Source organism: Oncorhynchus clarkii, chromosome 9, assembly GCF_045791955.1.
Source record: "Oncorhynchus clarkii lewisi isolate Uvic-CL-2024 chromosome 9, UVic_Ocla_1.0, whole genome shotgun sequence".
Taxonomy (NCBI): domain Eukaryota; kingdom Metazoa; phylum Chordata; class Actinopteri; order Salmoniformes; family Salmonidae; genus Oncorhynchus; species Oncorhynchus clarkii.
This window is the reverse complement of record NC_092155.1, coordinates 24,809,506-24,836,984: the sequence shown is the minus strand read 5'-3', so window position 1 is coordinate 24,836,984 and position 27,479 is coordinate 24,809,506. Positions and strand designations below refer to the sequence as shown.

Here is a 27,479-nt window from a genome sequence, read left to right as displayed (position 1 = left end):
ACTACCATGCTTGAAAATATGGAGAGTGGTACTCACTAATGTGTTTTATTGGACTTGCCCCAAAGATAACACTTTGTATTCAGGACAAAAAGTAAATTGATTTGCAAAATTTTTTGCAGTGTTATTTTAGTGCCTTGATACAAACAGGATGCATGTTTTGGAATATTTGTCTTCTTCCTTTTCACTCTGTCATTTAGATTAGTATTGTGGACTAACTACAACATTGTTGATCCATCCTCAGTTTTCTTTCTCTCCGGCAACTGAGTTAGGAAGGACGCCTGTATCTTCGTAGAGACTGGGTGTATTGATACACCATCCAAAGTGTAATTAATAACTTCACCATGCTCAAAAGGGTATTCAATGTCTGCTGTCTTTTTTTTACCCATCTACCAATAATCAGGGACCTTACAGATAATTGTAATTGTACGTATGGGGTAGAGAGATGAGGAAGTCATTCAAAAATCATGTTAAACATTATTTTACACAGAGAGAGTCTATGGAAAAGCTGATCTTATTTAGGCTTGCCATAACAAAAGGGGTTGAATATTAATTGACGAGACATTTCAGCTTTTCATTTGTAAATAAGTTCAAAAATTCTAAAAACATAAATCCGCTTTGGCATTATGGGGTATTGTGTGTATGCCAGTGACACAAAATCTAAATTTAATCAATCAATTTCTAATTCAGGCTGTAACACAATAACATTTTGAAAATTTCAAGAGGCGTGAATCATTTCTGAAGGCACTATATTGTTAGGTTTTAATTATTAGAGTAAGAACTCAGACACTATGAAAGCTTAAACCAAGTGTATTCATCCCAAAGGGTCAAACAGCTGTGCAGACGATATATTCTCACAAGCGCCGATATGTAACCCTTTCTCCTATGCCGAGTCTCCTCCTACACATCTGAACAGCCAATGCATCTCGGTTGCTAGACAGAACCTTAGTGAGATCTGTTCTTCATCACTTCATCTGACCTGACCTCTGCCCCAAAGTGCTCACTCCTCCCCAACTCACAGCTGTCATGGTGACTGGTACCAGACTGTGTCTCTTCTCCTCCCAGTGGATCCCTCCCATAGGATCCCTGATGGCTAACAATTACATATCCTGACATAATGTAAACGTTATACATTATCCTCTCTCCCTCAGTGACATTAATATGTATATTTCATATTCTCAGAACCCAACAATATATAACTTAATAGACTAGTGTACTGTCCAGGGAATGTACTTGTACATCAAGGTGCCTCAAGCTACAAAAATAGGAGATTAATTCTGGCACAGACAAGCCAAGGCTCGTGAAAGGCTACTTACTTAGTGACTTATATAATAATTTACATTTGCAATATCCAAATAATATAATGAACAACATTGGAGGGTTTATACTTACTTGTATCCAATGAAATTAAATGACATTATCAAAATGAAATACACATTAAAATATTTAATCTGATTTTAGACATAGTTATGTCTCGAGGCCTATTTTTGAGTAAACCTTAATTGACACAATTTGATTTCATGTGGCATGAACAAAAACACAAATTCCCAGTCAAAAACATAAGTCAGAACACAGCCTCTCTATTCTCTCATGCGATTCCAGGTCCTCTAACTGGGAAAATGTCTTTCCGCAATGAGAGCAGTGGTATGTCTTCTCCTCCTGTGTATGTATTCTTTCATGCTTATTCAGATGCCTTAAGCGGTTAAATACCTTTCCACACATGGAGCAGTGGTAGGTCTTATCACCTCCCGTGTGTGTCCTGTCATGCTTATTGAGGGCCCCTAACTGGGTAAAACTCTGACCACACAGGGAGCATTGGTAGGGCTTTTCTCGTGTGTGTGTCTTCTCATGCTTTTTCAGACTACCTAACCACCTAAAACTCTTTTCACACTGGGAGCAGTGGTAGGGCTTTTCTCCTGTGTGTATTCTCTCATGCGTTTTCAAGCTCCCTAACTGGGTAAAACTCTTTCCACACTGGGAGCAGTGGTGTCGTCCTGCTGGTTTGGACGTCTTTGGGTCTGGTTCACCTGAAGGACTCTTCTCGCTGTCAGAGGGAGAGTCTCGTCTCTCTCCTGCCAAAGACAGAGTATTCAGTTAAACAGAGACCTGAATGAAACCCCCACATGATAAAAGTGTCTTCCTATGAGTTTTCTTCAGGACAAGATCCCTCAAAAACCTGAGGCCAGTCTTCACAACATTTCATAATTAAAAATAAACTTGGGGAGATTTCAAAAACAAATTATGAAGTGTTCCAAATCGAATCTTGCTCTAATGGATGACAATCCGTCAGTCAACTGTTAACAACGTTTTGTTGGTGGCCCACTATCTCTAAAGTAATAATAGAAATTACAATATTTTCAAAATTATCATTTTTTGTGTTCAGCCAATCCTTTCCCTGGAAATGGCTATCCATGTTTTGACCTAAGACTTACTACCTCACAGACTTCTGCTAATATGTTCAGTCTCCCCAAAAAATCTTGTCCATTTCATGTAACATCCATAACGCTAAATTAGGAATCCATGTGGAATCCATCTTTGAATTAGATTGGAAGTGGATTTAATACTTTCTTGTGCACTACTTGGCGATGCAAACGATGATAAACTGTCTACCGATTATGGACACCATCCAATGCAGGACACTTACTGCTAAAACAGGTTGCATACAGCAACGGGTTCGGGTGATATCTCACAAGCTGTCGCTATGGAATGACCTAGGACGGGACGCTATTGTTAAAATGACAGTACTTACTGTTAGCTGTATACATGATGGCGAGCTATGAAGGGCTACCCCTAAGGGTGAGATATTTAAGTTGTAATTTCGCACAAAACAATCCATTGTTAACATTTGTTGGTTGCCAACTTTAATGGTATACACATTTTACAGTGTGGCTTTCTTTCCGACATTAAACTGCATAATCAAAAAGGCCCCTTTAAAACCATGCATTGATTCAACAACAGTGTGACCTAGCCTCTTTTAGAATCCAAGAGTGGAAGACTTGTATTGGCTCCTGTCATTAATACTCAGCATTTCTGAACCATCCCATTACATATCAGAATGTTGAATAAACTTTTTTTAAATTAAATGTACCTGTTGTCCACTGATTTTGTCCTTATGTCGGATGTAATCTTAGACAAAATATAGACAGGGAAGTGTTAACCCGAGTTTCAGTACGCTGGTCTGTATTTCGATTGTATTTCCGGTTTTGTATTTTTTAATACTGATGCAATTCGCACACAACAAACACTTGCACAATATGTAAATAATGGCGGAGCTTAAGCACAGACACAGACCTAACTTTGTCCCACACAATCAGCTGGCAAGTTTCACAGGTATTTCCAGCTGATTGTGAGGGAACTTGCATTGGTCAACAACATTCAAGGATCAATTCAGCTATTGTTTACATATTGTGCATCACATGCAAGGCATCAACGGATTGAAAATACACGTGACAGAACCTACCGACACCGCAAAAAGTCAGATAAATAAAACTTTCCTGTGGATATTTTACCTCCACTTCCCACCGTCAAATGCACCAACAGCACAGACAACGGTAAAGTGTTAACACAGATAGAACAATTAACACATATTTGGTGTTAATGTCATTATATTCAACATTCTGGCGTGTAGATATTTTTTGGGGTCGACTTCTCTCAAACTGAATATACATGGTAACAGTCTGACGTTAAGACAATTTGTGCCCCTCTTGTTAATTAAGATAATAACGTTACTCACCGTTGTTAATCTGATCTCCAGTCTCTTCTTCTTTCACCGTTACAATTATCTCCTCCTTCACTCCAAAAACGGCACCCTCCACTTTTTCTTCCCCCTCTTCTTTCACAGTGACGACGTCCTCCTCTTTCACTCTGAACTCTTCCTTCACTGGAGCTCCTTCACCTTTAATTGCAACAGCCTCAACCTCTACCTCTTTTTTTACTGTGACAGCCTCATCCTCCTCCTCCTCTTTTACGACAATGTTCAGCCAAAGACCCTCTTTCTCCGTCCAGCACACCCCCTCTTCTTTATCAGGGCAGGAGCTTAATGAGCTCATGGTTGGATGTTAGCTAGCTAGTTAGCACATTATTATCATCGACTAGCCTAGTGCTAGGCTGTTTTAGCTATCCAGCTAGCTAACTACTAGCAACGTAAATATGAAATGTAAATGGTAAACTAGCTTGACGACCAAAGTCTGTTCAAAACACAGTGGCGAATATACACCGAAGTCTAAAGAGCTTGAATCTTTCGGCTATGTTGACTAGCAAGCTACGGTGGTGGCTCACTAACTGTTGTTGAAGAACCTCTTCTTCGATGAGGTTTAACGGCGGTTGATTTCCAATATATGTTGCATTACCACCACCTACTGGAGTACAACTCCCTTATACATTGCTTGTACCATCTAACACTACACTCACAAAAAATAATAACACCCTACTCCACTATTTCAATATATTTAGTCCTACCTCATGCCAACAACCTGAAAGGACCACTTAACACACCCTGTAACTCTTCTGATTTCAAGTCTCGTACACCCACATACCTCAATGCAGCTGCCACCACAACCTCAATTTTCTATGACTTATGTTCCATCCCTGCAGTACAGTTGATAACCATTGCTATAAATGCAAGAAATCCAATCTTACTGAAACATATATCACTTATTGGCCTATCCCTCTGTACTGGTACAGATCTACTACTCACACCACTCCCCTCAAGATCCCTCCCCCTTGACCCATCTTCCTCTACTTTCTTCACTGCCTCAGGTCATGACCATTTCTGCACTATTCTAACCCTCTTCCTTTCTCAAGGGACGCCATTTAACCAGCTGTCACAATCTCCGTACAATCAGAACGAACCCCTCGGGATGTAGCGCTCAACAGTGCATCCCACTTATAAAGCAGCTGCTTCGTCTTGATGTTCTTCTTTATCAGAAGCTACCGCCACATTTTTCAATTTCAAACAAGTGCGCTCTTCCAACCACCATCCCTGTACAAACATCTAACTCGATCCCCCCTCCCCGCCATCAAGGGTGTCGTAAAGGGAGTTGAGATATGTAAAAGAGAAATTCTAATACATTGAGACAAACAAAGAGAAGCATGTGTTGATTGATTAAATCAAATCATCAAATCACATTTTATTAGTCACATGCGCCGAATACAACAACCTTACCGTGAAATACTTAGTTACAAGCCCCCTGTCCAACAATGCAGTTTACAAAATATGAATAAGAATCAGAAATAAAAGTAACAAGTAGTTAAAGAGCAGCAGTAAAATAACAATAGCAAGACTATATACAGGGGGTACTGGCACAGAGTCAATGTGCGGGGGCACAGGTTAGTCGATGCAATTGAGGTAATATGTACATGTAGGTAGAGTTATTAAAGTGACTATGCATAGATAATAACAGAGTAGCAGCGGTGTAAAGGGGGGGGGGGGGGCAATGCAAATGTTTTGGGTAGCCATTTGATTAGATGTTCAGGAGTCTTATGGCTTGGGAAGATGCTGTTGAGAACTGGGGTCTTTGACAATTCTTAGGGCCTTCCTCTGACACCACCTGGTACAGAGGTCGTGGATGGCAGGAAGCTTGGGTTAGGGATGTACTGGGCTGTACGCTCTACCCTCTGTAGTGCCTTGTGGTCGGAGGCCGAGCAGTTGCCTTATCAGGCAGTTATGCAACCAGTCAGGATGCTCTCGATGGTGCAGGCGTAGAACCTTTTGAGGATCTGAGTACCCATGACAAATCTGTTCAGTTTCCTGAGGGGGAATAGGTTTTGTTGTGCGCTCTTCACGACTGTCTTGGTGTGATTGGACCATGTTAGCTTATTGGTGATGTGGGCACCAAGGAACTTGAAGCTCTCAACCTGCTCCACCACAGCCCCATCGAGGAGAATGGGGGTGTGCTCGGTCCTCCATTTCCTGTAATCCACAATTAACTCCTTTGTCTTGATCACGTTGAGAGAGAGGTTGTTGTCCTGGCACCACACGGCCAGGTCTCTGACCTCCTCCCTATAGGCTGTCTTGTCATTGTCTGTGATCATACTGTCGTGTCATCGGCAAACTTAATGATGGTGTTGGAGATGTGCCTAGCCGTGCAGTCATGAGTGAACAGGGAGTACAGGAAGGGACTGAGCATGCACACCTGAGGGGCCCCTGTGTTGAGGATCAGCATGGCGAATGTTTTATTACCTTCCCTTACCACCTGGGGGCAGCCCGTCAGATTGTCCAGGATCCAGTTAGAGAGGGAGGTGTTTTGTCCCAGGGTCCTTAGCTTATTGATGAGCTTTGAGGGCACTATTGTGTTGAACGCTGAGCTGTAGTCAATGAACAGCATTCTGACATAGGTGTTCCTTTTGTCCAGGTGTGAAAGGGCAGTGCAATAGAGATTGCATCATTTGTGGATCTGTTGGTGCGGTATGCAAATTGGAGTGGGTCTAGGGTTTCTGGGATAATGGTGTTGATGTGAGCCATGATCAGTTTTTCAAAGCACTTCATGGCTACAGACGTGAGTGCTATGTGTCGGTAGTCATTTGGGCAGGTTACCTTATTGTTCATGGGCACAGGGACTTTGGTGGTCTGCTTGAAACATGTTGGTATTACAGACTCGGACAGGGAGAGGTTGAAAATGTCAGTGAAGACACTTGCCAGTTGGTCAGCGCATGCTCGCAGTGCACGTCCTGGTAATCCGTCTGGTCCTGTGACCTTGTGAATGTTGACCTTTAAACAAAAGGTCTTACATCGGCTGTGGAGAGTGTGATCACACAGTCATCCAGAACAGCTGGTACTCTCATGCATGTTTCAGTGTTATTGTCCTCGAAGCAAGCATAGAAGTAGTTTAGCTCATCTGGTAGGCTTGTGTCACTGGGCAGCTCTCGGCAGCTCTCAAGCCCTGCCACATCCAGCGAGTGTCGGAGCCGGTGTAGTACGATTCAATCTTAGTCCTGTATTGACGCTTTGCCTGTTTGATGGTTTGTCGGAGAGCAGAGCGGGATTTCCTATAAGCTTCTGGGTTAGAGTCCCGCTCCTTGAAAGTGGCAGCTCTAGCCTTTAGCTCAGTGCGAATGTTGCCTGTAATCCATGGCTTCTGGTTGGGGTATGTATGTTCAGTCACTGTAGGAACGACATCATCGATGCACTTATTGATGAAGCCAATGACTGATGTGGTGTACTCCTCAATGCCATAGGAAGAATCCCAGAGCATCTGCTTAATTTTCCCCCACTGGTTGTATATTTAACATGCTGATAGAAATTTGGTAAAACAGATTTAAGTCCCTGGCCACTAGGAGCGCCGCCTCTGGATGAGCGTTTTCCTGTTTGCTTATGGCGGAATACAGCTCATTGAGTGTGTTCTTCGTGCCAGCACCGGTCTGTGGTGGTATGTAGACAGCTACGAAAAATACAGATGAAAACTCTATAGGTAGATAGTGCGGTCTACAGATTATCATGAGATACTCTACCTCAGGCAAGCAAAACCTCAAGACTTCCTTAGATATCGTACACCAGCCATTGGACACAGTTTATCATAGTGCACTACGCTTTATTACGGACGACAGGTTCAGTACACATCACTGCATTCTGTTATCAGGAAGTACACTAAAAGAAAAGGTTCCTGGAGTATCCTTTAGGGGTTCTTCAAATTGAAACTTTGGGGGAACCCCTTTTAATGGATCCTCAAATAACCTTTTGAAGAACCTTTTGGGGTTCATTTTTTAACTACCCACCTCCCCTGTTATTATTATTATTAAAATGGATAATACTACGCATAACAATAATACAATATTTTAGTTCTCAGTGTTTATGATTTTAGTGGCAAAGCAGAAGAAAAAAAATCTAAATATGAGGTAAACTCCCAGCAGAGTCCCAAGTCCAATATATCCTCTGGCGCGTTGATGTTAATATGTTGATGTTCTCCGTATCAACATATTCTCATAGCATTCAGTACATATACTTACTTCTTTGTTGATTGATATCCATTGAATTGTATCCATTTTCTGTTTGATAAAGATTTGCACAAATATGAAAAGATAGATGGTTTCATCAGAAAACAATATTAATGTAGATCATACAAGGGACAAACCATACCTTAAATTGAGAACATTTTTACCTGCTGTCCTTTCAAATTCAAATCCAAATGTTTCAGTTGGGCAGTTAGGTTCCTGCAAGGACCCCCAACAACTAAGGAGGTTCCTCGATGAACCCCACCTCTTATGGGGTTCTTGGAATAACCTTTTTGGGGACATTTTCAGTGCCAAGAACCCCAAGGTTCTTCAAAGAACTGAGGATCTTAGAAGAACCCTTTTTGAACCCCTAATTTTTAGAGTGTATGAATAAATAAATCAGGTACACATTTTTAAATGATTTGGAAAATAACATATACTTGATATAACCCGCAATAAGTACCAATATCAGTACTTAATACTATATTGGTACTTAATGCTTCCGGCGCCGACAGAGATGGCCGCCTCGCTTCGCGTTTAGGAAACTATGCAGTATTTTGTTTTTTTTATGTATTATTTCTTACACTGTTACCCCAGGAAATCTGAAGTGTTATTACATACAGCCGGGAGGAACTATTGGATATAAGAGCAACGTCAACTTACCAACATTATGACCAGGAATACGACTTTCCCAAAGCGGATCCTCTGTTTGGTCCACCACCCAGGACAATGGATCGGATCCCAGCAGGCGACCCAAAACAACGGCAGACGGTATTCTGGTCAGGCTCCGTAGACGGGCACATCGCCCACCGCTCCAGAGTATACTACTGGCCAATGTCCAGTCTCTTGACAACAAGGTAGACGAAATCCGAGCAAGGGTTGCCTTCCAGAGAGACATCAGAGACTAACATTCTCTGTTTCACGGAAACATGGCTCACTCGGAATACATTATCAGAGTCGGTACAGCCACATGGTTTCTTCACGCATCCCGCCGACAGAAACAAACATCTCTCTGGTAAGAAGAGGGGCAGGGGTGTATGCCTTATGATTGACGTGTCGTGGTGTGATCATAACAACATACAGGAACTAAAGTCATTTTGTTCACCTGACCTTGAATTCCTTACAATCAAAGGCCGACCGCATTATCTTCCAAGAGAATTCTCTTCGATTATAATCACAGTCGTGTATATCCCTGGACTTCCTGACGGACTGCCCCCAGGTGGTGAGGGTAGGAAACAACATCTCCACCCTGCTGATCCTCAACACTGGGGCCCCACAAGGGTGCGTTCTCAGCCCTCTCCTGTACTCCCTGTTCACCCATGACTGCATGGCCATGCACGCCTCCAACTCAATCATCAAGTTTGCAAATAACCTCACACTCAATGTCAACAAAACAAAGGAGATGATCGTGGACTTCAGGGCACAGCAGAGGGAGCAGCCCCCTATCCACATCGACGGGACAGTAGTGGAGAAGGTGGAAAGTTAAGTTCCTCGGCATACACATCTCGGACAAACTGAAATGGTCCACCCACACAGACAGCGTGGTGAAGAAGGCGCAGCAGCGCCTCTTCAACCCCAGGAGGCTGAAGAAATTTGGCTCGTAACCAAAAACACTCAAACCTTTACAGATGCACAATCGAGAGCATCCTGTCGGGCTGTATCACCGCCTGGTACGGCAACTGCTCCGCCCACAACCGTAAGGCTCTCCAGAGGGTAGTGAGGTCTGCACAACGCATCACCAGGGGCAAACTACCTGCCCTCCAGGACACCTACACCACCCGATGTCACAGGAAGGCCAAAAAGATCATCAAGGACAACAACCACCCGAGCCACTGCCTGTTCACCCCACTATCATCCAGAAGGCGAGGTCAGTACAGGTGCATCAAAGCTGGGGCCGAGAGACTGAAAAACAGCTTCTATCAAGGCCATCAGACTGCTAAACAGCCATCACTAACATTGAGTGGCTGCTGCCAACATGCTGACTCAAATCTCTAGCCACTTTAATAATCCAAAATTGGATGTAATAAATGTATCACTAGCCACTTTAAACAATGCCACTTTATATAAATGTTTACATACCCTACATTACTCATCTCATATGTATATACTGTACTCTATACCATCGACTGCATCTTGCCTATGCCGTTCGGCCATCGCTCATCCATATATTCTTATGTACATATTCTTATTAATTCCTTTACACTTGTGTGTATAAGGTAGTTGTTGTGAAATTGTTAGATTACTTGTTAGATATTACTGCACGGTCGGAATTGGAAGCACAAGCATTTCGCTACACTCGCATTAACATCTGCTAACCATGTGTATGTGACAAATAACATTTGATTTGAAACACAGCATGTATGTTTCAGAGTAAGTTCTGCAACTAACCAAAGGGCACAGCTGATTATATACACTCCCTGGTGGTATGATCACCTACGTCAATATATGTGTGCAGCAATAAGCTTATAAGGTAACCTAGTATAGTAGATTCTCTGAATTCATTAGCATTGTCCACTGTCACACAAGATCAAAATGTCAAAACCAGTCATTGGTTACTTCTTTTTATCTAGTTTCGGTCCGACTCAGACCTAGCCTGCAAGGACACTCTTGCAACAGCTATGGCTTAACCGCAAAGACTAATATAGACAGCTTGTGCAAAGTATAGTGGCAGAGTTCAGACACATAGCAACAATATCTATTATAAGGCCTGCAGCAAAACATATTAATATTAAGGTACCCTTAATCAATAATGGGAACGGTCTTTGGGACCCTAACCCCTACACTACTGACTTTGAAAAACACCAAAAGAAAGATGCCCAGGGTCCCTGGTCATCTGCGTGAACGTGCCTTAGGCATGCTGCAAGGAGGCATGAGGACTGCAGATGTGACCAGGGAAATAAATTGCAATGTCCGTACTGTGAGATGCCTAAGACAGCACTACAGGGAGACAGGACGGACAGCTGATCGTCCTAGCAGTGGCAAACCACGTGTAACAACACCTGCACCGGATCGATACATCCGAACATCACACCTGCGGGACAGGTACAGGTAACTGCCCAAATTACACCAGGAACGCACAATCCCTCAATCAGTGCTCAAACTGTCCGCAATAGGCTGAGAGAGGCTGGACTAAGGGATTGTAGGCCTGTTGTAAGGCAGGTCCTCACCAGACATCACTGGCAACAACGCCGTCGCTGGACCAGACAGGACTGGAAAAAAGTGCTCTTCTGACGAGTCGCGGTTTTGTCTCACCAGGGGTGATGGTTGGATTTGCATTTATCGTCGAAGGAATGAGCATTACACCGAGGCCTGTACTCTGGAGCGGGATCGATTTGGAGGTGGAGGGTACGTCATGGTCTTGGGCGGTGTGTCACAGCATCATCGGACTGAGCTTGTTGTCATTGCAGGTAATCTTAACCCTGTGCGTTACAGGGAAGACATACTCCTCCCTCATGTGGTACACTTCCTGCAGGCTCATCCTGACATGACCCTCCAGCATGACAATGCCACCAGCCATACTGCTCATTCTGTGCGTGATTTCCTGCAAGACAGGAATGTCAATGTTCTGCCATGGCCAGTGAAGAGCCCGGATCTCAATCCCATTGAGCATGTCTGGGACCTGTTGGATCGGAGGGTGAGGGCTAGGGCCATTCCCCCCAGAAATGTCTGGGAACTTGCAGGTGCCTTGGTGGAAGAGGGGGGTAACATCCCACAGCAAGAACTGGCAAATCTGGTGCAGTCCATGAGGAGGAGATGCACTGCAGTACTTAACACAGCTGGTGGCCTGTTGGGGTTTGTTTCTTGTTCCTTGTCAATCATTGGCTCATTGGTGAAATTAGCATTCAGATAATATCTTTAAGTAAATCAATCATTAATTTATTCATGCAATTGCAGACAGAAGTTGACAACAGGAACATTGCACGCATGTTTCCGAGTAGGTTCTGCAAAATAGAAAAGGGTCCGAGTTGTTTTATTATGCCTACAGTCATATCTTAGTGATGTCACTGCCTATGTCATTACCTTCTACTCATGAGACCAAACCCATGCCTACACAGCTACATAAAGAGTTTCAGTGTTATCTAAAAGCTCAGCAGTAAATGTCCACTAACCAAGTTGATTTATAGTGGAACGTCTGACTAGTCTCTTAGAACTCTGCAGGGGAGTAAGAGATATCGCAGTCACATTTCTCAGACCGTTTCTTTATAGGAGGCAGAGACTAGAAAAAAACTGTGGAACAATATTAAACCTTCATAATGAATATATATATTGTTAATCTGTAGTCTAGGACCCTATACATGTAAGGAGGGAGGGGTCTTATAACCCCTCCCCTTCTATTAATACAACATAAGCATAATCAACTATAATAATACATCAAGCATTTGGTACAGCTCCTATCATAACCCCAAGGTGAACCCGACAGGCCATACTGACTGTTACGTTTGATTTTGACCACCCCTTTGTTCAGGGACACATTATTCCATTTCTATTAGTCACATCTGTGGAACTTGTTCAGTTTATGTCTCAGTTGTTGAATCTTATGTTCATACAAATATTTACACGCTAAGTTTGCTGAAAATAAACAAAGTTGACAGTGAGAGGACGTTTATTTTTTGCTGAGATTAGCTATAGGACAGAAGTGTGTTTAAAACACAGGGACTAATATACACAGAAAGCATTTAAAGAGCTCCAATCTTTCAGCTATGTTGGCTAGCAAGTTACCAAGGTGGCTGAATGAATCAGAATGAATGATGTTGAAGGCGTGCGTGTTGAATATTTATTTTTATGAAATAAAATAATTTGATGTATTTTTATAAATATAATAATAATAATAATAATAATAATAATAATAATAAGAGAGACATACAAAGATCAGCATGTGTTGATTGATTATTCAGACTTAATGAGTAAGAATTTTAAAAAGTACACTACACATCCGCATTTAAAAGGCCATTTCTTATTCAGTCAAATAAACAGATTAAAAATAAGCCTGTAAATCTATAATGCTTCTACATGTAACAATACGTACATGTCGTAATCTACAGTTTATAATGAACGTCCACTTATGGAGCAGGCCTTCCACATTTTATTTCTATTGACACAAAACTGTTGCATTAATCAAAAAAAGTTTTTTTTACAATCAGCATCTGTGTACTCTGACATGGTGGAATGATACTGATGAAAAACATTCACTACCTCATGAATGTTCCCATGTCAACAACGTATCAATGTTATCAGAACGTAACACATTTTTATATTCCTTTAGCTTGATGACTGGTAGACCAATTAACTCAATGAAACTACTCAATTCAAGAGGCTACAAGGTTAGAATCAAGAAATGCACACTCAATTCAACGATTTAGTCATTTACATTTTGCAATATCCAAAATCATACACAGTTGCTGTCAAATATATACAGTGCAACCAAGTAATAGCTCCGGGCTGCCAAGAACTGTGTCCATGCCATGGCTTTATTTTCTGAATTAAAATTGTAAATGTATGTTTACACAAATAAAATTGGTTCCGTAATGTTGAAAATCCCAATAGATGTGGAGACCAAAAGATTCTTTCAATTTCAACTTACTTTAGAAGAAATGGGGAATTATTCAAGAAAAGTGCAAGGGTGCCTATATATTTGGCCGCAACTGTAATAGTGTTTCCAATCAAATTAACTTAGCAAAATCCAAATCATATTTCAAATTCAAGAGGTTAGAATCAAGAAATACAAAAATCCATGAATCTATATAATCATTAAATAGACTGCATCAAGGTGCCTCACACTACAGAAATAGGAGAAAGGCTCTTGCTCCTATGAGCCGTTCTGGCTCAGAGAAACCTAGGCTCGTGCAAGGATACTTACTTATATAATAATTCACATTTTGCAATATCCAAATAACATAATGAACCGCATTGGAGGGTTTATACTTGTATCCAATCAATCAAAACGAAATACACATTAAAATATTTAAATCAGATTTTTAGACATGATCACGTCTCAAGATGGAAAAAACAACAACCCAGGTAATGACTATTTCATGTGGCATAAAAAAAATACCACAGTCAAAAACATAAGTCAGAACACAACCTCTCTATTCTCTCATGTGATTTCAGGGCCTCTGACTGGGAAAATGTCTTTCCACAATGAGAACAGTGGTATGTATTCCCCTCCTGTGTATTTGTATGTATTATTTCATGCTCTTTCAAGGCCACTAACTGGGTAAATCTCTTTCCACACAAGGAGCAGTGGTAGGTGCTATCCCCCCCTGTATGTGTCCTCTTATGCCTACTCAGGCCCCATAACTTGGTAAAACTCTTTCCACACAGGGAGCATTGGTATGGCTTTTCTCCTGTGTGGGTCCTCTCATGCAATTTCAAGGTACCTAACCACCTAAAACTCTTCTCACAGTGGGAACAGTGGTAAGGCTTCTCTCCTGTGTGTATTCTCTCATGCTGTTTCAGGCTCACTGACCCCCTAAAACTCTTTCCACAGTGGGAACAGTGGTAAGGCTTTTCTCCTGTGTGTATTCTCTCATGTGTTTTCAGGCTCACTAACCACCTAAAACTTTTTCCACACTGGGAGCATTGGTAGGGCTTCTCTTCTCCATGCGTCCTCTCGTGCCTATTCAGGTCCCCTAACTGGGTAAAACTCTTTCCACAGTGGGAACATTGGAAAGGTTTTTCTCCTGTGTGTGCCCTCTCGTGCGTTTTCAGACTACCTAACCAGGTAAAAGTCATTCCACATTGGGAGCAGTGGTATGGCTTCTCTCCGGAGTGTATTCTCTTATGTATTTTCAGGTTCCATAGCAGAGTAAAACTCTTTCCACACTGGGAGCAGTGGTGCCTTCCTGCTGATTTGGACGTCTCTGGGTCTGGTTCCCCCGAAGGACTCTTTTCGCTGTCAGAGTGACAGTCTGGCCTCTCTCCTGCCAAAGAGAATAATTAAAAAGGGACTTCATTGTCATTTTTCGTCAACAATATTCATAAATTACTCAATGTCGAAGTGGAAGAAAAATGTAATATTTATTTTATGGAAAATAAATCACTAATATAACTAGATTAGATAAGTATTCAACATGTATTCAAGACATGTTAGAATCACCTTTGGCAGTTATTGCAGCTGTGAATCTTTGAGTAAGTATCTAAAAGCTTTGCACACATGGATTGTACACAATTTGCCATTTATTCTTCAAAAAATTCTTCAAGCTCTGAAGTTGGTTGATGATCATTGCTAGAAAGCCATTTTCAAGCCGATTTAAGTCAATACTGTCATTAGGCCAATCAGGAAGATTGAATGTCGTCATGGTAAGCAACTCATGGTTAGAGTGTTAGGCCAGTAACCAAAAGGTTGTTCAATCGCCGAACTGACAAGGTAAAAATCTGTCATTCTGTCCCTGAGCAAGGCAGTTAACCCACTGTTTCCCGGGCGCCGAAGACGTGGATGTCGATTAAGGAAGCCCCTCGCAACTCTCCGATTCAGAGGGGTTGGGTTAAATGCAGAAGACGCATTTAAATTGAAGGCATTCAGTTGTACAACTGACTAGGTATACCCCTTTCCCAACTCAAGTATATATTTTGCCTTGTGTTTTAGGTAATTGTCCTGCTTAAAAGGTGAATTTGTTACTCAGTGTGTGTTGGAAAGCAGACAGAACTAAGTCTTCCTCTAGGATTTTGCCTATGCTCAGCTCTATCATTTATTTTTATCCTAAAAAAACTCCCTTATCCATGCCTATGACAAGAATACCCATAACATGATGCAGTCACCACCATGCTTGTAAATATGAAGACTCAGTGATGTGTTGTATTGGTGATGTGTTGTATTGGATTTGCCTCAAACATAACGCTTTGTAGTCTGGGCAAAAAGTTAATTTCTTCCCCACATTTTTTGCAGTCTAACTTAAGTGACTTATTGCAAACAGGATGCATGTTTTGGAATATTTTTATTGTGTACAGGCTTCCTTATTTTCATTCTGTCATTTATGTTAGTATTGTGGAGTAACTAAAATGCTGTTGATCCATCCTTGAGCGGTTTCCTTCCTTTCAGGCAACTGAGTAAGGAAGGGCGCCTGTATCTATGTTTCACAAAGTCTGCTGCCTCAACTTGTATGATTGCAATTTGCAAATACTACAGAATGTTATGAAGAGTGATCAAAGTAATTGAAATTAATTGCAAAGTGTCTCTTTGCCATGCAAATGAACTGAATCCCAAAAATACATTTCCACTGCATTTCAGCCCTGCCACAAAAGGACCAGCTGACATCATGTCAGCGATTATTTCGTTAACACAGGTGCGAGTGTTAACGAGGACAAGACTGGAGATCACTCTGCCATGCTGATTGCGTTCGAATAACAGACTGGAAGCTTCAAAAGGAGGGTGATGCTTGGAATCATTGTTCTTCCTCTGTCATCCATGGTTAGCTGCAAGGAAACACGTGCTGTCATTATTGCTTTGCACAAAAAGGGCTTCACAGGCAAGGATATTGCTGCCAGTAAGATTGCACCTAAATCAACCATTTATCGGATCATCAAGAACTTCAAGGAGAGCGGTTCAATTGTTGTGAAGAAGGCTTCAGGGCACCCAAGAAAGTCCAGCAAGCGCTAGGACCGTCTCCTAAAGTTGATTCAGCTGCGGGATCGGGGCACCACCAGCACAGAGCTTGCTCAGGAATGGCAGCAGGAAGGTGTGAGTGCATCTGCACACACAGTGGGGTGAAGACTTTTGGATGATGGCCTGGTGTCAAGAAGGGCAGCAAAGAAGCCACTTGTCTCCAGGAAAAACATTAGGGACAGACTGATATTCTGCAAAAGGTACAGGGATTGGACTGCTGAGGACTGGGGTAAAGTCATTTTCTCTGATGAATCCCCTTTCCGATTGTTTGGGGCATCCGGAAAAAAGCTTGTCCGGAGAAGACAAGGTGAGCGCTACCATCAGTCCTATGTCATGCCAACAGTAAAGCATCCTGAGACCATTCATGTGTGGGGTTGCTTCTCAGCCAAGGGAGTGGGCTCACTCACAATTTTGCCTAAGAACCCAGCCATGAATAAAGAATGGTACCAACAAATCCTCAGAGAGCAACTTCTCCCAACCATCCAGGAACAGTTTGGTGACGAACAATGCCTTTTCCAGCATGATGGAGGACCTTGTCATAAGGCAAAAGTGATAACTAAGTGGCTCTGGGAACAAAACATCGATATTTTGGTCCATGGCCAGGAAACTCCTAGACCTTAATCTCATTGAGAACTCGTGGTCAATCCTCAAGAGGCGGGTGAACAAACAAAAACCCCCAAATTCTGACAAACTTCAAGCATTGATTATGCAAGAATGGGCTGCCATCAGTCAGGATGTAGCCCAGAAGTTGATTGACAGCATGCCAGGGCGGATTGCAGAGGTCTTGAAAAAGAAGGGTCAACACTGCAAATATGGACTCTTTGCATCAACTTCATGTAATTGTCAATAAAGGCCTTTGACACTTATGAAATGCTTGTAATTATACTTCAGTATTCCATAATAACATCTGACAAAAATATCTAAAGACACTGAAGCAGCAAACTTTGTGGAAATTAATATTTGTGTTGTTCTCAAAACTTTTGGCCGCGACTGTACAGTGTAGAGTTATAGTGAAGACATCAAAAACTATTAAATAACACATATGGAAGCCATAGAAAGAGGAGTGGGAGGCCCCAGTGCACAACTGAGCAAGAGGACAAGTACATTAGAGTGTCTAGTTTGAGACGCCTCACAAGTCCTCAACTGGCAGCTTTATTAAATAGTACCCGCAAAACACCAGTCTCAACATCAACAGTGAAGAGGTGACTCTGGGATGCTGGCCTTCTAGGCAGAGTTGCAAAGAAAAAGCCATATCTCAGACTGGCCAACAAAAGATTAAGATGGGCAAAAGAACAGACACTGGACAGAGGAACTCTGCCTAGAAGGCCAGCATCCTGGAGTCGCCTCTTCACTATTGATGTTGAAACTGGTGTTTTGCAGGTACTATTTAATGAAGCTGCCAGTCCTTTACAAACATGTCAAACAATGTATGGAATCAATCGTTAGGATGCTAACATAAAACATCAATAATGTTCCAACATCAATAATGTTCCATGTTCCAACCGGAGAATTCATTTGTCTTCAGAAAGGCACTGGAACGAGATGAAACTCTGTCGGGAGCGCACGTCATGAGACCAAGGCTCTCTGCCAGACCACTGACTCAAACAGGTCTCATGAGCCCCTCATTTATAGTAGAATCCTCATTTCAACTTTCAAAAGACGGTTGACATCTAATGGAAGCCCTAGGAAGTGCAACCTCATCCATATCTCAAAGTGTGCTCAGTAGGCCAAGCTTTGAAAAACTACAAAGCTCAGATGTGGTTGGATTTTTCTCAGGTTTTCGCCTGCCATATGAGTTCTGTTATACTCACAGACATCATTCAAACAGTTTTAGAAACTTTAGTGTTTTCTATCCAATACTAATAATAGTAATATGCATATATTAGCATCTGGGACAGAGTAGGAGGCAGTTCACTCTGGCCACGCTATTCATCCAAAAGTGAAAATGCTGCCCCCTATCCCAAAAAGGTTATTAAGCAGGTTCTTCATTTCACCATTTCAGCGGTCTATTGACAGGTGTCGTTTTTATATTCAAAGTCAACAGTGTTTTCTTTGCTTCAATAGAGTGATCAGGGATGTGCAACTATAGTTTTCCTTCTCAGAAAATACATTAGTGCAACACATTCTGCAGAAAACTGCTTAATTTTAAACAGATGACAACAGAAGTACAATGCTATTTGGCTGGCAGCCACAATAAATTAGTAAATGAGCTTAAAATGAAAAAGCAAAGTATTTTGTGCAAAAACAATGCATGGCCATTATACACTATACCTACAAAAGTATGTGGACACCCCTTCAAATTAGTGGATTCAGCGATTTCAGCCACACCCATTACCGACAGGTGTATAAAAATCAGGCACACAGCCATGCAATAGCCATATACAAAAATTGGCAATAGAATGGCCTTACTGAAGAGCTCAGTGACTTTCAGGGTGGAAAAGTCATAGGATGCTGCTACCTTTCCAACAAGTCAGTTCGTCAAATATCTGCCCTGCCAGTGCTGCCCCAGTCATCTGTAAGTGCTGTTATTGTGAAATGGAAACGTCTAGGAGCAACAACAGCTCAACTGCAAAGTGGTAGGCTACACAAGCTCAAGACAGCACCACCGAGTGCAGAACTGCAGAGCACGTAAAAAAGTATTTGGTTGCAACACTCACTACCGAATTCCAAACTGCTTCTGAAAGCAACGTCAGCACAAGAACTGTTCGTCGGGAGCTTCATGAAATGGGTTTCCATGGCCGAGCAGGGGCACACAAGCCTAAGATCACCATGCACAAAACTAAGCGTCGGCTGGAGTGGTGTAAAGCTCGCCGCCATTAGACTCTGGAGCAGTGGAAAGGCGTTCTTTGGAGTGATGAATCACGCTTCACCATCTGGCAGTCCAACGTACAAATCTTTGTTTGGCGGATACCAGGAGAACACTACCTGCCCGAATGCATAGTGCCAAATGTAAAGTTTGGTGGAGGAGGAACAATGGTCTGGGGATGTTTTTCAGTGTTAGGGTTAGGACCCTTAGTTCCAGTGAAGGGAAATCTTAACGCTACCGCATACAATGACATTCTAGACATTTCTGTGCTTCCAACTTTGTGGCAACAGTTTGGGGAAGGCCCTTTCCTGATTCAGCATGCCAATGCCCCCGTGCACAAAGTGAGGTCCAGAAATGGTTTGTCGAGATCGGTGTAGAAGAACTTGACTGGCCTGCACAGAGCCCTGACCTCAGCCCCATCGAACACCTTTGGGATAAATTAGAATGCCCACTGTGAGCAAGGCCTAATCACCCAACATCAGTGCCCGACCTTACTAATGCTCTCGTGGCTGAATGGAAGAAAGTCCCTGCAGCAATGTTCCAACATCTAGTGGAAAGCCTTCCCAGAAGAGTGAAGGATGTTATAACAAAGGAGGAACCAAATACATATTAATGTCCATGATTTTGGAATGGGATGCTAGCCTAGTGTTTCGTACTCGCAAATGCTTCACAATTTATTTATTTGTAAGCTATAGCCTTGAAATAATTTAACTAATATAGCCTAAATAATCCATGTTCGTTCCTTCTTAGGCTACCTGTCTGGCTCCTGACCTATTTAGAGTGTTTATATGCTGTTTAATACGACATGTAGACTATTTGAAATTATTATCGCTTTTTTCTGTCACCTTGTCCTCTTTTTTTATTAAAATACTTTCCATTCAAATCAATGGTTTGGTTTCAATACTTCAAAACCAAATGATAGGTCCAGGTAATCACAAAAAGTGTTGGTTAAATTGTGATTGTAAGGAATGGAGCGAATTCGGAGCAGCAGTTTTTTTTTCTTTGAGCAAGGAGCGGTTGGTTGGAAAGTACTTGGAGTGCCACACCGCTCCATGAACTAGCGATGAGCTGGATTTCTGACCACTCAACTCAGCTCACATACTGACTGATAGAATGCCTGTTTGTGAATTGTGCTTCAGTTGGAGAAGCGCAACTGAAGCATAAAATGTGTCTGATGCCAAGCAGAAATGACAATAAGAAGCATTTCAGATCTGCGTTAACAAAACGCAGCAAGAGACTTCTTAAGCGATTCATATAATTTTCCCGCGTGAAAAATAAATAATTCCATGTTAACTAGCAAGTTAAACTTAGGGGTCGCGTTATCCAAGTAAGTTTCTAAATTAATAAGGTGATGGGGCATCATATTGTGTAAGCTTTCTGCCATGTTTGAGAAGCGTTATCTGTTCAGCTGAAAGACACTATCATGATTTCCTTGTGTTTCTTTCTCATCTCCATTCTCGGCTGTCTGCTCCTCCCCCTCTCTTCTCCACCACAGGCAGGCCCGTTGCCCTTGTGACTCCAGACAGACAAGCATGAATAAAAACTTTTTTCATTTGCACAATGTCTCTTGTTCATATTAGCTTTTAAAAATGTCCAAACTCAACAAAAATAACATTCGGATGCTCCTACCTATACATGTATAACTTTATGAGCTGGATTGCCCGTCTTTGCAATTTGTTTATTTTCGTTTGCGCTCATTTGCATATTTCATTTGTTAGCATTCTGGTAACAGATGCCCAAGGGTCTTGTTTGCATTTTTTTGGCACCCCCTTGGTTACTAAACCGGTAACACCGTAAATCCCAAAATGAGAGAAGGACGGTATGATGATGTGAAAACCTGGAAGCCGCCCAACCCTATATTGAGTATCATTTTGATATTGCGTATCGTTTCGGTATTGATTAATATGATACTAAACCAGGTATCAAAGTCAAAAACCTGGTATTGTAACAACTCTACTCCACTCCTATCCTATCCTCCCACGACTGTGTGGCCACGCACAAATTCAACACCATCATTAAGTTTGACAACGTCACGACGGTAGTAGGCCTGATCACCGACTGCCTACAGGGAGGATGTCAGAGACCTGGCAGGAAGACAAAAGAGCTGAACGTGGACTACATGAAATGGAGGGCCGAGCACGCCCCCATTCCCATTGACGGGGCTGTAGTGGACCATTTGAGAGCTTCAAATTCCTCTGTGTCCACATCACTAAGGATCTACCATGATCCAAACACACCAACACAGTTGTGAAGAGGACACAACAACGCCTCCTCACCCTCAGAAGGCTGAAAAGATTTGGCATGGGCCCTCAGTTTCCAAAACTGTTAAAATAATGTCTGTGAGTATAACAGAACTGAAATGGCAGGCGAAAAACTGAGGAAAATCCATCCAGGAAGTGCTATTAATTTGAAATTGTTTTTTTTTTCCCATTGAAAGCCTATCCACCATTTAAAGGGATAGGACCCAGATTCCGTACCCTATGGCTTCCATTAGCTGTGAACAGTCCTTAGAAACATTGTTTCAGGCCTTTATTCTGAAAAATGAGGGAGAATGATCAGTTTCAATGAGAGGTCAGTGGAAAATCTCCAACCTGTTTGGTGCGCAATCCCGAGAGCACGCCTTTCTTGTTTTTCTTTTATATTGACGACGCTATTGTCCGGTTGAAATATTATCGATTATTTAGGCTTAAAACAACCTGAGGAATGATTATAAACATCGTTTGACATGTTTCTACGAACTTTACGGATACTAATTTGGAATTTCCGTCTGCCTCTTGTGACCGCATTTGAGCCATTGGATTACTGAACAAAATGCGCCAACAAAATTGAGTTTTTTTTATATAAAGAGGGACTTTACCGAACAAAATGAACATTTATTGTGTAACTGGGAGTCTTGTGAGTGCAACCATATGAAGATCATAAAAGGTAAGTGATTAATTTTATTGCTATTTCTGACTTTCGTGACTAGTCTACTTGGCTGGTAACTGTATGTAAAGTTGTGTCTGCTGGGCTCTGTCCTCAGATAATCGCATTGTTTGCTTTCACCGTAAAGCCTTTTTGAAATCTGACACAGCGGCTGGATTAACAACAAGTTAAGCTTTATTTTGACGTATTGCACTTGTGATTTTATGATAATTTATTATGATATATTTATAGTAATTTAATTTGAATTTGGCACTGCAATTTCACCGGATGTTGTTGAGGTGGGACCTGATCCGAAAGAAGTTAAAGAAATTTGTGGAGTGGTTGAAAAATGAGTTTTAAATGACTCCAACCTAAGTGTATGTAAACTTCTGACTTCAACGGTATATTATTTTACTGCTCTAGGGATATAATTATTGTTTGGATAAGCTTATTTACTACTATGTATTGATATTTTTTCCTCCCCACTCTTTATGCGATGTGCAATGCAGAGAAAACGGTAAGAATCATCATCACTTAACTACCCTGGTGAATTATTGTAATGCTTGTTTATGTGTCAGTTAATCCCATAAGGGATGGCTTGCAAATTGGCGATTTGACACGATATATTTTTTTCCCCCATTCATGTAATACTTAATAAACTTCTTTTTTTTTTAATGTCTCTAACCAAGTGGATTATTTATCTTCAGGCTCCCCGAATGGCATCGATTAATTTTATAGAGCCAACTTCATTAGATTAGGTGGATGGTGTATCACGGCAGAATGCTGTAATAGCCATGCTGGTTAAGTGTGCTTTGAAATCTAAATAAATCACAGACAGTGTCACCAGCAAAAAAAACACACCATCACACCTCCTCCTCCATGCTTCACAGTGGTAACCACACATGCAGAGATCATCCATTCACCTACTCTTTGTCTCACCAAGACAAATTTGGACTAAAGGACAAATTTCCACCGGTATAATGTCCATTGCTTGGGTTTCTTGGCCCAAGTAAGTATCTTCTTATTATGGGTGTCCTTTAGTAGTGATATCTTTGCAGCAATTTGACCATGAAAGCCATTTGAAAAAATGGCCCCGGAAGAAATGGCAGCAGTTTTACGGGCGCCCAACCAATTGTGCTACTATGTGTTTTTTCCCACGTGGATATGAGGACAGCGAACACTCACCTCGGATTAGACAAAGATTTGTTTTCTTCAACAAGCAGGACATTCTCCGAACACCCGACAAGGCCAACATCCCAGTTATTTGCAAGAGGAAGAGACGCAGGTATAGAGGACACAGAGCGGGGTGCCTCATAAGGATCCGCAGAAGGCGAGTGGGAAAGCTGCGATTATTACTCGCCAACATGCAAACATTGGACAATAAATTAAACGAGATAGGATCACGAATATCCTACCAACGGGACATCAAAAACTGTAATATCTTATGTTTCACGGATTCGTGGCTGAATGATGACATGGATATTCAGCTAGCAGGATATACGCTGCACCGGCAAGACAAAACAGAACACTCTAGTAAGATGAGGGGGGGCGGTCTGTGCATATTTGTAAACAACAGCAGGTGCATGAAATCTAAGGAAGTCTAGATTTTGCTCACCTAAAGTAGAGTATCTTGTGATAAAATGCAGACCACACTATTTGCCTAGAGAGTTTTCATCTATACTCTTCGTGGCTGTTTATTTACCACCACAGAGGGATGCTGGCACTAAGACCGCTCTCAGTCAGCTGTATAAGGAAATAAACAAACAGGATACTGCTCACCCAGAGGCGGTGCTCCTAGTGGCCGGAGATTTTAATGCAGGGAAACTAAAATCAGTTCTACCAACATGTTACATGTGCAACCAGAGGGAAAAAATTATAGATCACCTGCACTCCACAAACAGAGAGGCGTACAAAGCTCTACCTCGCCCTCCATTTGATAAATCCGACCACAATTCTATCCTCCTGATTCCAAAAATAAAAGCAGGAAGCACCAGTGACTCGGTTTATAAAAAAAGTGGTCAGATGAAGCAGATGCTAAACTACAGGACTGTTTTGCTATCACAGACTGGAACATGTTCTAGGATTCTTCCAATGGCATTGAGGAGTACACCACATCAGTCAATACCTTTATCAATAAGTGCATCGAGGACGTCGTCCCCACAGTGACTGTACGTACATAACCCCAACCAGAAGCCATGGATTACAGGCAACATTCACACTGAGCTAAAGGATAGAGCTGCCACTTTCAAGGTGTGGGATTCCAACCCGGAAGCTTAAGAAATCCCACTATGCCCTCCGACGAACCATTAAACAGGCAAAGCATCAATACAGGGCTAAGATTGAATCGTACTACACCGGCTCTGATGCTTGTCTTATGTGGCAGGGCTTGCAAACTATTACAGACTACAAAGGGAAGCACAGCCAAGAGCTGCCCAGTGACACAAGCTTGCCAAATTAGTTAAATCACTTCTACGCTCGCTTTGAGGCAAGCAACACTGAGGCATGCATGAGAGCATCAGCTGTTCCGGACGACTATGATCACACTCTCCATAGCCGATGTGAGTCAGACCTTTAAACAGGTCAACATACACAAGGCTGCGGGGCCAGATGGATTACCAGGATGTGTGCTCCGGGCATGTGCTGACCAACTGGCAGGTGTCTTCACTGACATTTTCAACATGTCCCTGATTGAGTCTGTAATACCAACATGTTTAAAGCAGACCACCATAGTCCCTGTGCCCAAGAACACGAAGGCAACCTGCCTAAATGATTACAGACCCGTAGCACTCACGTCCGTAGCCATGAAGTGCTTTGAAAGTCTGGTCATGGCTCACATCAACTCCATCATCCCAGAAACACTAGACCCACTCCAATTTGCATACTGCCCCAACAGATCCACAGATGATTCAATCTCAACTGTACTCCACGCTGCCCTTTCACACCTGGACCAAAGGAAGACCTATGTGAGAATGCTATTCATCGACTACAGATCAGCGTTCAACACCATAGTACCCTCAAAGCGCATCACTAAGCTAAGGCTTCTGGGACTAAACACCTCTCTCTGCAACTGGATCCTGGACTTCCTGATGGTGAGGTAGCAACACATCTGCCACACTGATCCTCAACACTGGAGCCCCTCAGGGGTGCATGCTCAGTCCCTGTACTTCCTTGTTCACCCACGACTGCATGGCCAGGCACGAATCCAACACCATCATTAAGTTTGCCGATTACACAACAGTGGTAGGCCTGATCACCGTTAAGGACGAGACAGCCTATAGGGAGGAGGTCAGAGACCTGGCCGGGTGGTGCCAGGACAACAACCTCCCTCTCAACATGTTCTAGGCAAAGGAGATGATTTAACTTGGGGTCTTACTTTCCTGTGTCCGTCCTCATGAGAGCCAGTTTCATCATAGCGCTTGTTGGTTTTTGCGACTGCACTTGAAGAAACTGTCAAAGTTCTTGAAATTTTCCAGATTGACTGACCTTCATGTCCTAAAGTAATGTTGGGCTTTTCTTTCTCTTTGCTTATTTGTGATGTTCTTGCCATAATATGGACTTGGTATTTTACCAAATAGGGTAAAAAGACCACACCTACCTTGTCACAACACAACTGATTGGCTCAAACGCATTAAGAAGGAAAGACATTCCACAAATTACCTTTTAACAAGGCACACCTGTTAATTGAAATGCATTCCAGGTGACTACCTCATGAAGCTGGTTGAGAGAATGCCAAGAGTGTGCAAAGCTGTCATCAGGGCAAAGGCTGGCTACTTTGAAGAATCTCAAATATAAAATATATTTGGATTTGTTTAACACTTTTTTGATTGCTACATGATTCCATTTGTGTTATTTCATAGTTTGGATGTCTTCACTATTATTCTACAATGTAGAAAATAGTACAAATTAAGCAAAACCCTTAAATGAGTAGGTGTGTACAAACTTTTGACTGGTCCTGAATATATAACTTTTTCTAAATGACAAAATATTAGATCAATGTACCTCCAAATCGTTATGTTGGAGTGACTTAAAAAGTTGAGATGAGACAGATGTTTTTGTTGCGCAAAACCAGAAGTATCCAGGGAAAGTGTTGGAAAATTAGTGACAAAGTGGTTGCTATGAGAATTACAAGATGGGGAGTTTAACCCCAAATTGCCCTAATGAGTAGAATTCTGTTTTCACATGCAAAGGTGATTATTATTATTTATTTTTTAAACGCGTCTGCCTTCCCAACGAAAACTCGAACATATATATTATGGAGAAAAAAATGTGTTTGTATGTTTCTGAAATATGCATCAGGCTGCTTTGTTGACACCATGACTGAGCTATGCAAATTACGGTTCGCCGCTTTTGCCCGTTCATGTCACGCGGTGCACTTAATCGAACCCCCTTCACTACTTACTGGTGTTAATCCGATCTCCTGTCTCTTCCGATGTGACAGTTATATCTCCCTCCGTCTTCACTCCAAAAACTGCATCCTCTTTCTCTTCCTCCTCTTCTTTCACGGTAACATCCTCCTCTTTCACTCTGAACGTTTCTTCCTCTTGTTTCACTGTAACAGCTTCACCCTCTTCTTTTTTTACTGTGACATCCTCCTCTTGTTTCTCATCTTTTACGACAATGTTCAACCAAATACCGTCTTTCTCCGTCAAGCAGACCCCCTCTTCTTTATCAGGGGAGGAGTAGTTTAGTGAACTCATGGTCGGGGATGTTAGCATGGGCGACTAGCCTGGTGCTATGTTATCCAGCTAACTTACTAGCAACGTATATGTGCAATTAAAGAGGGTAACTAGATATACAACAGAAATGTGTTTAAAACAAACACCTTGGCTATAAATGTAACGTTACACCGAAAACGTATAGAGCTTCAAAGGTTCGTCGATGTTGGCTAGCAACCTACCGAAGTGACTTACTAGCTTCTTGTTGTATTTGAAGAAGGGACACGTTTCACGCCACTGCATACAGCTACGACCGGAAGTGATTTTCCCTAACCCTTTCCTAGCCTCAACCTTGGCCTCCTAACCTGCTACGTAAATTATCCTAACCGGCTACGAAGAAGTCACTTCCGTATTGAAGAGGAGAGAGAGGCCCAACTCGGCGGAAAAGCTGTGTCCCCCCAGCAGGTGGCGTTGTTTCGCCTACTCATTTTTTATTTTATTTATTTTATTTCACCTTTATTTAACCAGGTAGGCTAGTTTAGAACAAGTTCTCATTTGCAACTGCGACCTGGCCAAGATAAAGCAT

General features: G+C 42.1%; 1 protein-coding gene across 1 annotated transcript; it reads right to left on the bottom strand.

Annotated features, from left to right (window-relative positions):
- Nucleotides 1–246: 246 nt before the first annotated feature.
- Nucleotides 247–27,205, bottom strand: LOC139417514 (zinc finger protein 271-like). The gene is made up of 6 exons (XM_071166777.1): nucleotides 26,638–27,205; nucleotides 13,992–14,846; nucleotides 6,033–6,142; nucleotides 5,670–5,853; nucleotides 3,731–4,054; nucleotides 247–2,069 (listed from the first exon to the last, which is right to left on the bottom strand). Exons 1-6 carry the CDS (start codon nucleotides 26,951–26,953, stop codon nucleotides 1,549–1,551), a joined length of 2,310 nt encoding a protein of 769 aa, XP_071022878.1. The 5' UTR covers nucleotides 26,954–27,205; the 3' UTR covers nucleotides 247–1,548.
- Nucleotides 27,206–27,479: the final 274 nt, after the last annotated feature.